This window comes from Sinocyclocheilus grahami, unplaced genomic scaffold (genome assembly GCF_001515645.1).
Source record: "Sinocyclocheilus grahami isolate Dianchi unplaced genomic scaffold, SAMN03320097.WGS_v1.1 scaffold43.1, whole genome shotgun sequence".
NCBI classification, from domain to species: Eukaryota; Metazoa; Chordata; class Actinopteri; order Cypriniformes; family Cyprinidae; genus Sinocyclocheilus; species Sinocyclocheilus grahami.
This window is the reverse complement of record NW_015505222.1, coordinates 1627677-1639680: the sequence shown is the minus strand read 5'-3', so window position 1 is coordinate 1639680 and position 12004 is coordinate 1627677. Positions and strand designations below refer to the sequence as shown.

The 12004-nt window shown below is 35.2% G+C and overlaps 2 protein-coding genes across 7 annotated transcripts in view; both read right to left on the bottom strand.

Annotated features, from left to right (window-relative positions):
• Positions 1 to 4911, bottom strand: part of LOC107582355 (Golgi reassembly-stacking protein 2-like) — a 7760-nt gene extending 2849 nt beyond the window's left edge. Inside the window, exons 1-6 of the mRNA XM_016268150.1 lie at positions 4557 to 4911; positions 3800 to 3880; positions 3241 to 3444; positions 2902 to 2988; positions 1225 to 1318; positions 945 to 1031 (exon numbers count right to left, since the gene is read on the bottom strand). Coding sequence (XP_016123636.1) covers positions 945 to 1031; positions 1225 to 1318; positions 2902 to 2988; positions 3241 to 3444; positions 3800 to 3880; positions 4557 to 4619 — 616 coding nt within the window. The 5' untranslated portion in view covers positions 4620 to 4911. The remainder of the gene's footprint in view (positions 1 to 944; positions 1032 to 1224; positions 1319 to 2901; positions 2989 to 3240; positions 3445 to 3799; positions 3881 to 4556) is intronic.
• A 1613-nt stretch (positions 4912 to 6524) lies between these two features.
• gad1b (glutamate decarboxylase 1b) overlaps positions 6525 to 12004 on the bottom strand; it is a 25774-nt gene continuing 20294 nt past the window's right edge. For all 6 annotated transcript variants that reach the window (XM_016268105.1, XM_016268106.1, XM_016268109.1 and 3 more), the window contains 3 exons: positions 9474 to 9581; positions 9282 to 9371; positions 6525 to 7998 (listed from right to left, as the gene is read on the bottom strand). In XM_016268105.1, the coding sequence (XP_016123591.1) occupies positions 7825 to 7998; positions 9282 to 9371; positions 9474 to 9581 (372 nt within the window). In that variant the 3' untranslated portion in view covers positions 6525 to 7824. The remainder of the gene's footprint in view (positions 7999 to 9281; positions 9372 to 9473; positions 9582 to 12004) is intronic.

Below are 12004 nucleotides of genomic sequence, written 5' to 3'. Positions count from 1 at the left end.
AGTCCAGCCCGGGGTCGTCACATGTGGTTGCCGCAAGCCCGCCGGACGCTCCTTCGTCGAATCCGCCGGCCGCACCGTTCTCAAGCCCGCTGCCTCTGCTCACTCAAGCCCTCCGGCCGTTCCTCATTCTAGCCCCCGGCCTCTGCTCACTATAGGCCGCCGTGTGTGATGCTGTGTTTTGTTGTGAAAGTGAAACTACTTTGTTTGGCTTTCCAAAAATGGACATGACTAGAAATCAGTGGTTAAGTTGTATTTACAACGCTGTTCTAGAACACTTCAACCCAAATATTCAGATGTGTGCAGTACATTTAACGGAGGACTGTTTCCTGATCCTGGGAGAGTAGACTACAATGCCGGCTGTTCTGACTCACAGACTGCAAGTACATTTTTTATATTTAAAGAGTTTTTATATTTTTTATATTTAAAGCGAGTTTTTTGGGCAGTGTAGAGAAGGGCTTGTTGTTTGTCATTTCTCCGATCACAAATGCAGACATTGTTTTATGTTTATGTGGCGCGATGCAACGCGTTATTATAAGTCATTATAATCCATAATTATGTCCCCACTGGATGCAACGAATGCCTCGTTTATAATGGGTTTTATTGGTTTTGAATCATCGCTCCGGCCGGACAGGGCATCATCACAGTATGGTGAGGGGCGTAACATTTCCGTCACATGCTTGAGGTATTCGGCCAATCATAACGCACTGGATAGCTGGCCAATCAGAGCACACCTCGCTTTTTCAGACCGATGAGCTTTGTAAAAATCGTCACGTTTCAGAAAGGAGGGGCACAGAGGAGAAAAAATAATGTAGAGTATATGGAAAAGAATGTGTTTTTTTAAACTTAAACCGCATAAACACATTTCATTACACCAAATAATGTTCTTTTTAGCAACATCATATGACCCCTTTAATAAAAAACAGAGATGAGTGCATGTTCTTTACCTGGTACGTTGGTGGAGGGGTTGACAATGGGAAGGGGACCCAGCCCAGGGGTCACGTGAGTGGGCAGCAGGGGGACTGTGGGAACACCTGCCAGAAATGACAACCATTTAAAATTTTGCACTAATTACAATTAATTATATCATGAATTAGGGTTGGGTCGATAGACGGTGGCTGATAGACATCACGATGTTGAGCCGGCATCGCGATTCCCATCCCCCCGCCTCCATTCCGCCGCATCCCAATACCGTGTTCTGAAAGAAAGTGACGTGTAATACGGAACCCCTAAAGGGAATAAATACGCGATGGGAGTTGTAGACGTAGAGTTTCAGGCCTTTGCCCTCATGGGTTTCTATCAATGAGAATAAGTCTTCTGACTGGAGAAAGAGCACAACACCCACAAAATGAAAAATCTGAGAGTTTTGGGCCAGTTGATGAAGCAGTCATTTGCCTTTTTGGGTTAGTGTTGCTGTGCCACTCAAATTTTTACACAATGATTAGAACATTCGTTTTTTAATACCTTGCAACTTAAACATTTGCTTTTCTGTAATCTTTGTGATGTTCATTGAGGCAAATTCTGCTGATTTGTCATCAAAATGTCATCTAGCTGGCTAACACAGATGACTTCTTATTTTAGTATCATTTATATACTATTATAGTAATTATTCAGATTTTGAATTAGCATTTTTTTATATTTTCAGATTGATATACTATTATAGTAATTATTCCGATTTTGAATTAGCATTTTTTTATATTTTCAGATTTAATTTTAGTTTAAGTTTCAGTAATTTTGTCATTTTTATTAGATTTTTACACTTTTTATTTTATTTGAAGTTTTAGTCATTTTAGACTTTTCTATTTTAAACTTATTTCAGTCAGTTGCCACGGCAAAATTTTTCACAAATTATTTTAATAGTTTAAGTTAACGATAAGTACTGCTGTTTTCAACACCAGAATTGTGTTAAACTACAAAGCAATTATTTTGGCATTGTAAACCATCGTTTTCAAGAAAATTTGTGCTCATTAATTTTTTTTATCAGATTTTAGCTGTGTAATTCACAGCTTATTTTATTTGTTTTAAAGGGAATTTGTAAAGTGAACATAACATTTATTAAAAAATACAAATGTTTCCAATATAAAATTTCTAATGCACTGCTAAAAATGACATTCGTTTTTTAATACCTTGCAACTTAAACATTTGCTTTTCTGTGATCTTTGTGATGTTCATTGAGGCAAATTCTGCTGATTTGTCATCAAAATGTCATCTAGCTGGCTAACACAGATGACTTCTTATTTTAGTATCATTTATATACTATTATAGTAATTATTCCGATTTTGAATTAGCATTTTTTTATATTTTCAGATTTAATTTTAGTTTAAGTTTCAGTAATTTTGTCATTTTTATTAGATTTTTACACTTTTTATTTTATTTGAAGTTTTAGTCATTTTAGACTTTTCTATTTTAAACTTATTTCAGTTAGTTGCCACGGCAAAATTTTTCACAAATTATTTTAATAGTTTAAGTTAACGATAAGTACTGCTGTTTTCAACACCAGAATTGTGTTAAACTACAAAGCAATTATTTTGGCATTGTAAACCATCGTTTTCAAGAAAATTTGTGCTCATTAATTTTTTTTATCAGATTTTAGCTGTGTAAAAATAGTCTTTTGATATTATTAAGACAGGTCATTTTAGACATTTATTATAGACATTATATTATTAATATAATGACCACAACAAATTTTGGTCATTTCAGCTATTTCCTGTGGAGTCTAAAAAACAAGCGTTCGTCTGCAAACCATAATTTTAATCTATATTTGAGCTGCAGAGAGTCACATTCTTTAACAATTTATCCAAAACCAAAAACCACATGTACTCTAGAATTCTAGTGCATTTCCGTATGTCTGTACACACTGATCAAGACATCTGAAAAGAGTAGGAAATGAAGAGAGAAACGAACCTCGTTCATGACTGTGTCTGCTCCGATGATGTAATCCGTGTGTGGTCTTAAACCTGCTAATGCTGCTGGAGAATTTGGCTCCACTTCCTACAAAAACAGGTAAATTATGCATGAAAAAAACTCATGCGAGGTTTGCATTTAATCTTACAGCTCGACCGACCGGTCTGTTTTACAAGAACACGCCCTTTTTGAACACTTTGCTGAATTACGGCTAATTGACCAGAAGTTGTTCATCAAAATGAGGTCAAAGCAAGCATGCTATTTTCATCAAACGCCACCCCACCCATACCAAATATTCAGCTCTCTCTGATTGCATTCAGCACTCTTTCATTTACTCACCAAAACATGCCAGACGTTCTCATTGGCTCCCTCAAAGCTGCAAAAGCGGATGCTGACCCCCAGAAGACCCTGACCGCCCCACATGTTGCTGGGAGTAACAGTAGCTTCCCGCAGCTCCAGGGTTTTGCTGCTGTACACCAGCATTTTCACAGGTTTTTCAACACTAGCCTTCAGTATGTCTTTCAACATGTCATTATCCTTGTTCTTAAGGGGGGGGAAGCAAACATAACATTTATGGTTGACACATTTCTACTATAACTATAAGCACGTGGTCCATGTCAGTTTTTACAATGGCTTCAAATGTTGTTCATCCAATCAGATTTTAGAGTCAGAACGGTCAGTTTTACTGTTTAGAGTCTCTAAATCATTAGATAATGTCAGATTTTAATTTATAATGAGTTTAACTCACTGTATTATCCCGTGATTGTCATTATTACACCAGTTATTCAATACATAAGCAGATTTTCCATTTGAAATTCCTAACACTCCAAGCTTGCTTCTCGGCTCAATGAATAGCCGATATATGATAGAAGACCCTCACTATGTGCAACAAACCTACCAGTCTGGTGTTGTTGATGGACACAATGAAGTCAAAGAAGGGTTCGAGACCTGCTCTATGACCGGGAGAATTCTCCTGCACCTGCACAACACAGAAAACACCCCATTTAACATTCAAACAGAACCAACAAATGACTCATTAAAACCAAAAACAAACATTACAATCGTCTAGCAAAACTCTAAACTGGCATAGATTATAGATCATGAAATGATAAGCGTTGCAACAAGTACATGCCAAAGTATACACTTAACCTTTCTATCAGATTCCTGACTGAGATGTCAACCATTAAAATGAGCAGTCGTGTATATATTTACCCAATTATTAAAAAATCAGAAGCGTGTAAGAACAGCATGTAATTTCCTACGTTTCACGTGGAGCATAAGCAGACTGCTTTAAATTGGGCCAATTCGAGTTATGACAGATTACAACTAAACATTTAACAGTAAAGCATCATGACATGTAGTAAGCTTCTTCAACAGTCCATCCAACAACAATTACAGAAAAAACACACACTGTACAGTAGGATAAATGAAGATGTGCTTTTTAAGGGGTATCATCCTTTGCATGTCAAATGCTGAAAACTCCCTTGCATTATATCTACATTTAACAGTAGAGATGTTCATTTAGCCACATTAGCATTTCGCCACGGTTAACAGGCCGCACTGACATCCCCGGCCTCGATTTGAACTCTGTGCCGCTAGCGACTCGCGATGTACCGCATGAGTGAAATGGAGAAACCAAGAAAAAACACACTCACTCTGAGAACGTGATAGCCCTCCGAACCACCTCCGGGAATTTCCACGCTCTGTGATCCCCCCATGATCCCCGCTTCGTGTCACCGGTGGGAATATTATCCGTTTTAATAGTTTTTTCCCCCAGCAGCCGGTTTTGTGGACAGACACGTTGGAGTCTCGACGGCGGTGAATGACGTGGCAGTGCAAGAAGGAGGGCTCGTGCTTATGTGGCGCACAGGTGAGACTGCGGCGAGCCTTTTGTCATATCATAAATAAAGAAATCATGGTTTATTTCTAGTTTATAAGTGTACAACATGTGAACGATAGGATATACAACCATAGAAGGCACAGTAGCAATGTCGAATTCGTGAACGAATCATTCACGTGAGTCGGATCTTTTTGATGATTCGTTCGAACCGTGCACAAACTCATCTGAATGATTCATTCACGAGCTGTTCTCGAGTTAACAGAAACCTTTTTTTGGGAGGGACAGCCAGTCTTCATAAATGCCTTTCTTTTTCTGTGTTTGTGTGTATTTGCATATACTCATATACACATAATACACATATTTTTTAAATCTAGATATAGATTATAAATTGGGAGTATTTGATGTTGTCCACTGGGGGCATATTGGCAAACAGCAGAGATCAAATAGCGCCCCCTGGAGGAAGTCAAATATGTGCAACATGCTTCAAATGCTTCATTTCTTTGTCACACTGTAGATGTGCTGTGCTGCCTTCTTGTGGCAAATAAATGATAATACACAGAGCAGGAAACTACAGACATACGAAAAACGTGATAAAAGCCATATTAAATAGACTGTAACGAATACTTTTGCAAATCATTTTACAGCTGAACTTTTCTTTGATCTTTGAATAATTTTTAACATTTACTTTTTGTGATCCAAATAAAGTATAAATGACAAAAAGTACACTGTACAGTATTTTGAACATAGTTACATGGTAATTTTTTATGCTGACCATGGTATCTAGATATGGTATGACTATTTAATATAGTAGCATTATACTACCATTACAATTATAATAGCATTATATCTATATTTCTCTGATAGTACCATGTTCCATAATAATTTCATGGCATGAGAATATGATAATAATTCCGTATTAAGGTTATTTTATATATCAAAGTGCAAAGGTATTATCAACTTACACCATTATTTGTTTTTAAGTACTTTTTTTTGCCACAATAAGGGGGGCATTTTGATAGTATATTTCATATATAAAAAGGTTTATAGTGTCTATTGCCAAAATATATGAATATGCTAAATATATAGTGAAGTTGTTTACAGCATGTATTTAACCTACATTTAGGCTAAATGCAAATATTGATTTTTAAAACATACTTTCAATGGCCAATAATATATTGGTAGAAAATATATTTCCATAAATGGTTACACTTTATTTCGATAGTCCACTTTAGACATTCTATTAACTACAAGTAACTTTGTAACTACATGTCAACTACATGTCAACTAATTCTCATTAATTTGTAACTACATGTCTACTAACTCTCAGAGTAGACTGTTAGGGTAGGTTTAGGGTTAGTAGAATAAGTTGACAAAGAAAGTGTTAGAAGATATTAAGCAGACAGTTTACTAATACTCTACTAACTGCTAGTTGACATGTAGTTGTAATGTTATTTACTGTTAATAGAATGTCTAAAGTGGACTATCGAAATGAAGTGTTACCCCATAAATACATTTTGAAATAAATTTGAGCAAATATAGTTTTTGGTATATTTTGAAATATAATGTCATTATGACATACCATGTTATTTACTGTTAATAGAATGTCTAAAGTGGACTATCGAAATAAAGTGTTACCCCATAAATACATTTTGAAATAAATTTGAGCAAATATAGTTTTTGGTATATTTTGAAATATAATGTCATTATGACATACTTTCTAGTGCCTGAGAGCAGCTGGTTTAAAATAAGAATGAAATAAAAGAAAACACAAACAAACTCGGTGTGAAGTGCACGTTTATTATACGCTTTAAAATAAAGGTGCAAGATTTGTACATTTTAAAAAGACGACTAACAGAACATTCTTATACTTTAATAGCTTTTTATTGCGCCGTGTACATGTGTTAATAACAGTTTACATATAATGTGATTGCATTTTAAAGTGCCAGCCTTACTGAGCAGACCAGATCGCCCTCCTCACATTTGTCAAAAACACTTTGAACAAATAGAGAACATGAAATAAATGTTCCAAAGACGACAGCTGAATCTAAATACCGCATAACAATAAACTTTTAATAAATATGAATATGAATCTTCCAGCATCCTGATGACATTTCAAGCCTTCCTTCTAAGTTTGTGCTTTTTGCTTTATTGTTTTTTTTGTTATTTCTTCTCTTTTTTTAAATATGATGCTATAATCGCCTGAGTTGAATATCAATAATTAGTAATATACATCTGGTAACTAACTACCTTCATATAATTGATAGGATTGCTTATAACATTCAGTCAAAGATACACACGATAACACTGTAACACTAACACACTGATTGCACAGAGTTAAGGGCCTCAACGACAAACATATACAATATATTCATATTTCTATAAATGTGTATAGATTTATGCTATAATTTATACGCTTGCTTATTTCAAAGAATATCGAGTATATTGTAAAATGTATGGCACTAGTTCTGTCTTTGGCTCACAAGTACACTACTGGACCATAAACATTAGCCTAAACTTGTTTGATTATATATAACTTGTCTTAAAATACAAATGAAGAACCGTTACAAATGAGAGAAATACCTTTGAACACCGTTGGCTCACAATATAAATAAAGTCTTTGTTTATAGATTTATATCAGTACATTTCAAACTGAAAACTGAATACTTATGTTTCACCTCACAAAGGTGTTGATTAAACACTTTACATGACCTACTACAAGGTTAGTTTAGGAAACACAACACTAAAATACAGATCAACCACTGGTTTACACACAGACCCCACTACTACACAGAAAGGGGTTCGAGCTTCATTAAAAGGGTGGCGCGTCTTTGCTTGTCTTTATATTGTATTTACAAACCCAAGCACCGACTGTTACACATTTAAACTATGTTGTAAGGTGACCGTGTAGCTATACGGGCTACTTAATCTGTAAGTTAAAGATCTAAAGACATTGAGAAGAAGGACAGAACATATTGGACCACAATACGACGTCGAAACATAGCCATTAAATGTGTAGACCGGGCGACCGTCCTGTCGAGATGCCTGAGCCTTGAATATAGACACAGAGCTGCAGTTCTCTGCTCTTACAGGTCGTGACCCAGCCTCTCGATTTCATCGATGAGGAAATCGATGTCGGACTTGGTGACGGCGTGATTGGAGACGACCATTCGGAAGAAGTTGACCTTGTCTCCCTGTGGTTGGTATCCTACCATGGTTGTGCCGCACTCCATCATCATTGCTTTGATCTTCGGCGCCACCTGCAGGGGAGACGGCGTAATTTATGACACAAGTTCGAACCAATTTTCTTTGTAAAATGATTCATTGTTTCAAAGCACTGGAAAAACCGTACACTGGTGGCACATGCTGACTCAAAACGGTGTACATGGAATGAAAAGACAACCCAAATATGTACATATGATGGCATCCTCTACAAACGAATTGCAAATGTTTTCATGAAAGTGTTATTACATGTAATCTACGAATAATTAAATACCATTAAAGAACATGGGTTCACAAGATCAACAACATCTACACTCTTGAAAACTAAAAGTTCTTTATTGGCATCGATGGTTTCATGTAAAAACCTTTAACATCCAGGGACCTTTCCCTTCTTTAGCATTACATCACTTCTTCACCAATGGATCCTCTGCAGTGAATGGGTGCCGTCAGAATGAGAGTCCAAACAGCTGATTAAAAACATCCACTCCATTTCATTAATTAAAGTCTTAAACCGCTGCTTCTGGCCAAAATACCAGTCTATAATCCATAATAACACTTCCTCCAGTGAAAAAGTCCATCTCCTGTTGGCTCTCACATCAAAATTCACCCACACATTTGTTTAGAGCTGTTTTCGGTTGTAAATGGTACTTGATCTGAGCATATTTCTCTCCTGATTCAGATGAAATGATAGTTTCACTGGAGAAAATGTTATTACAGATTATGGACTCGTATTTTAGCCAGAATCAACGACTTAATTATGGATTTGTTTCTTACAAGCATGCAGCTTTTCACTTCACAAGGCATTAATGGATGGACTGGCGTGATGTGGATTACTTGTGGATTATTGTGATGTTTTTATCAGCTGTTTGGACTCTCATTCTAACGGCACCCATTCACTGCAGAGCATTCATTGGTGAGCAAGTGATGGAATGCTACATTTCTCCAAATCTGTTCCCATGAAGAAACAAACTCATCTTCATCTTGGATGGCCTGAGAGTGAGGACATTTTCAGCTGAACTATTCTTTTAAAACTGTTTTGAGCTTGAAGATTGTTTGGGAAAACCAAAATGGTTCTTCTATGGCAAACCCTCTTTTGGAAACTTAAGAGCATAGAGGCGAATCCTTGGAATTGTAAAAAGTTTTTAACCTAAGGTTCAAAAAAGTATTACGTAACGAAGCCTCATCTGCTGAAATCACATGACTCTTTGATAAAAGCTTCAAAACCACTGATTCGAAACAAGATTTGTAAAATTTGTTTTGATCACCACCAGTTTATGTGCTTGTTACTCTCATTTTGTATAATTGAAATGAGATGAAGTACCCTGTGTAGTTTCTCCCTTCGTTCGTCTCCATGTGGCATGCCACGCAAGCTTGGTGGAATATACCAGAAGCAAACATTTGTGTGCTGGGGCTGCAGAGAACAAAAGAAAGCAATAAGAAAAGTCATTACATGCAGTATTAGGTAAGCAGTTTTTTCAGTCTATACTTGAGTATGCGTGTGCCTGATACAAACCTGGCCCTCAAAGACCATTTCGTATCCCTCACGGTTCTTGATTTTATTGTAGAGATATTCAGAAAGCTCCAGACATCTGTCAATGTGCTGCTCAAACCCAATTGTGCCCTACACGGATAAAAATCACCAGTCAGAATAAAAATGTGTGTTTCTCAGCAAAATACTCATTGCTATAGCCACATAATTGTTTTTATTTTAACATTTGGAAACATAGTGCATATATACACTGTAAAAAATTATGGTGAATTTAACGGTAAAAGACTGTAAAAATGCTACAGTAAAAACCTGTTAAATGGTTAACGGTAAATTCCCCTACTATATACTGTGAAAAACTGTATTGGACATTACATGTAATTTTACAGTAGTATACCGTTTTTGGAAGTGAAAAAGACTGTGTAATTTACAGTGAATAACCATAAATTGACATTCCCAGAATTCCCTGCGTTACATTTCAAATTTGATGTTTTTTTGTTGAAATAACTATGTTTCTTAGTTTTTTCTTATCAGTTTTGTATATTAGGGTTGTATGTTACACCTAATGTTGTTAAGGCGAGACACTGGAGGTAAATAGGGTAAAAATATTAGCCAATAGTTATCACCTTACTTATCCAGTTGATTGATTACATTGATAATTGCAAACATTTTTTGTATTACAAGTTTTCTAAAATGTTATGTCTAAATATGCAAATGATCCATTATTTAATGAAATATGCTCTAATTTGCATACATTTCTAGTACAACAATCTGAACACTGGAAGTCAGTTTCAAAATTCTTGTTTCATTTTCTTTTACATATTAGAGTCAAATGTTTTTACAGAGGGAATTTTGGGTATCTCTTTTTGTCACTCCATAATTCAGAAAAATATTTGAACAGCCAGAAAACAATATATTTTCACAATTTTTGGGGGAATAAAATGTTGTATATAATCAAGAAAATTAAAAATCCCTCAGTAAAACATTTCAGTTTCATGAGTGTTACCGTGATGGTGTTTAGTGTTTGTGTGAATGACACACTGTGCACCTTCTATATATGTTATTATTTAAAAGCTGCTTGTGATGGGCTTTGGTTCATCATGTGACTTTCTCATCACCTCCTGCATTTGGTGGTTATCAGTGTATTACAAAGCTACAAAACAGATTTCAGTACTTCAATAGGTTGATATATTAACATTATATCAGTTAATGAAATTACAGTATTTAACTGTAAATTTAAGTTAAAACCGTAAAACCTAAACATTTTTTTACTGTAAATTTTACGGAATTTTTTTTACAGTGTACCACTTTACCTGCATACATAATACATGATTATACGTACAGTATACTTAGGTAATATATATAAAGAAATATACTGAATAGCATATCTTGGCTTTGTGATTGTTTATATTGTTGCAAAAATGTAAACTATTATTGCAGATATTATATCAAACTATCTTTGCATATATACAGTATATATATATATATATATATATATATATATGAAGGTTGTGGTTGACGCTCAGTGGAGTATGGCGAAGCGCCTGTGTCTTTAAAGGTTTAAACTGGAGGAATGAAGTGGCCTTTTGGTGACTGTTGAAGTAAATAATGAATGTGTGTGTGTTTCTAATATATATACAGTATATATATATATATATATATATATATATATATATATATACACAATACAGCAAATCATATAGCAAATCATAACTACCTAATTTTTTTCTTTTGTTGCAAAATGTATCACCTAGCTCTATATATGAAGTTGTACATATAAGTATGTCCAACTTTATCCACATACATACAATATACACACATACAAACCTGCTTGATTGTTTATTTTGTCACAAAATGTAAACTTTGTCACACAATGTAAACTATATTATCGTCCAGCTCTAATCTGCTAAATGCAACTATAAGGCATGAAGATATTAAGATACATCATCATGATTTTCTGTGAAGCTGTTTTTGAAGCTATGTTTATTGTGAAAAGCACTATGTACAGTATATAAATTGATTTGACATGGCATAACAGCAGCTGTTGTGACCCACCTTGGCCTTCCACATGAGCCAGAATTTGAAGATGTCTACATGTCTGCCACACTGGATGGCCTTGTCGCCGGTGTCGTAGGTCACATCGTACTGTTTGTCTGGTTGGAAGAGGTATCCAGCGCACATGGAGTTGCAGCCCTGCAGAATGCCCTGCAACAGAAACACATCTCATGTGATCAGTAGCTGTATAACTAAACTTTAAATGAGTTTGAATTGACTTGATCTACGTAAATTCATTTAGCAGACACATTTATCTAAATGAGTTTGGTGCGTATGTGCATATCCAAGATTTTTTATCTTTTTCAGGATTTTTAATGTTTTTGAAAGAAGTGTCTTCTGCTCACTAAGGCTGCATTTATTTGATCAAAAATACAGTAAGAACTAAAATATTGAGAAATATTACCATTTTTAAAAACTGTTTTGTATTTGAATATATTATATATAAAATGTAATTTATTCCTGTGACGCAAAGCTGTATTTTCAGCATCATTACTCCAGTCTTC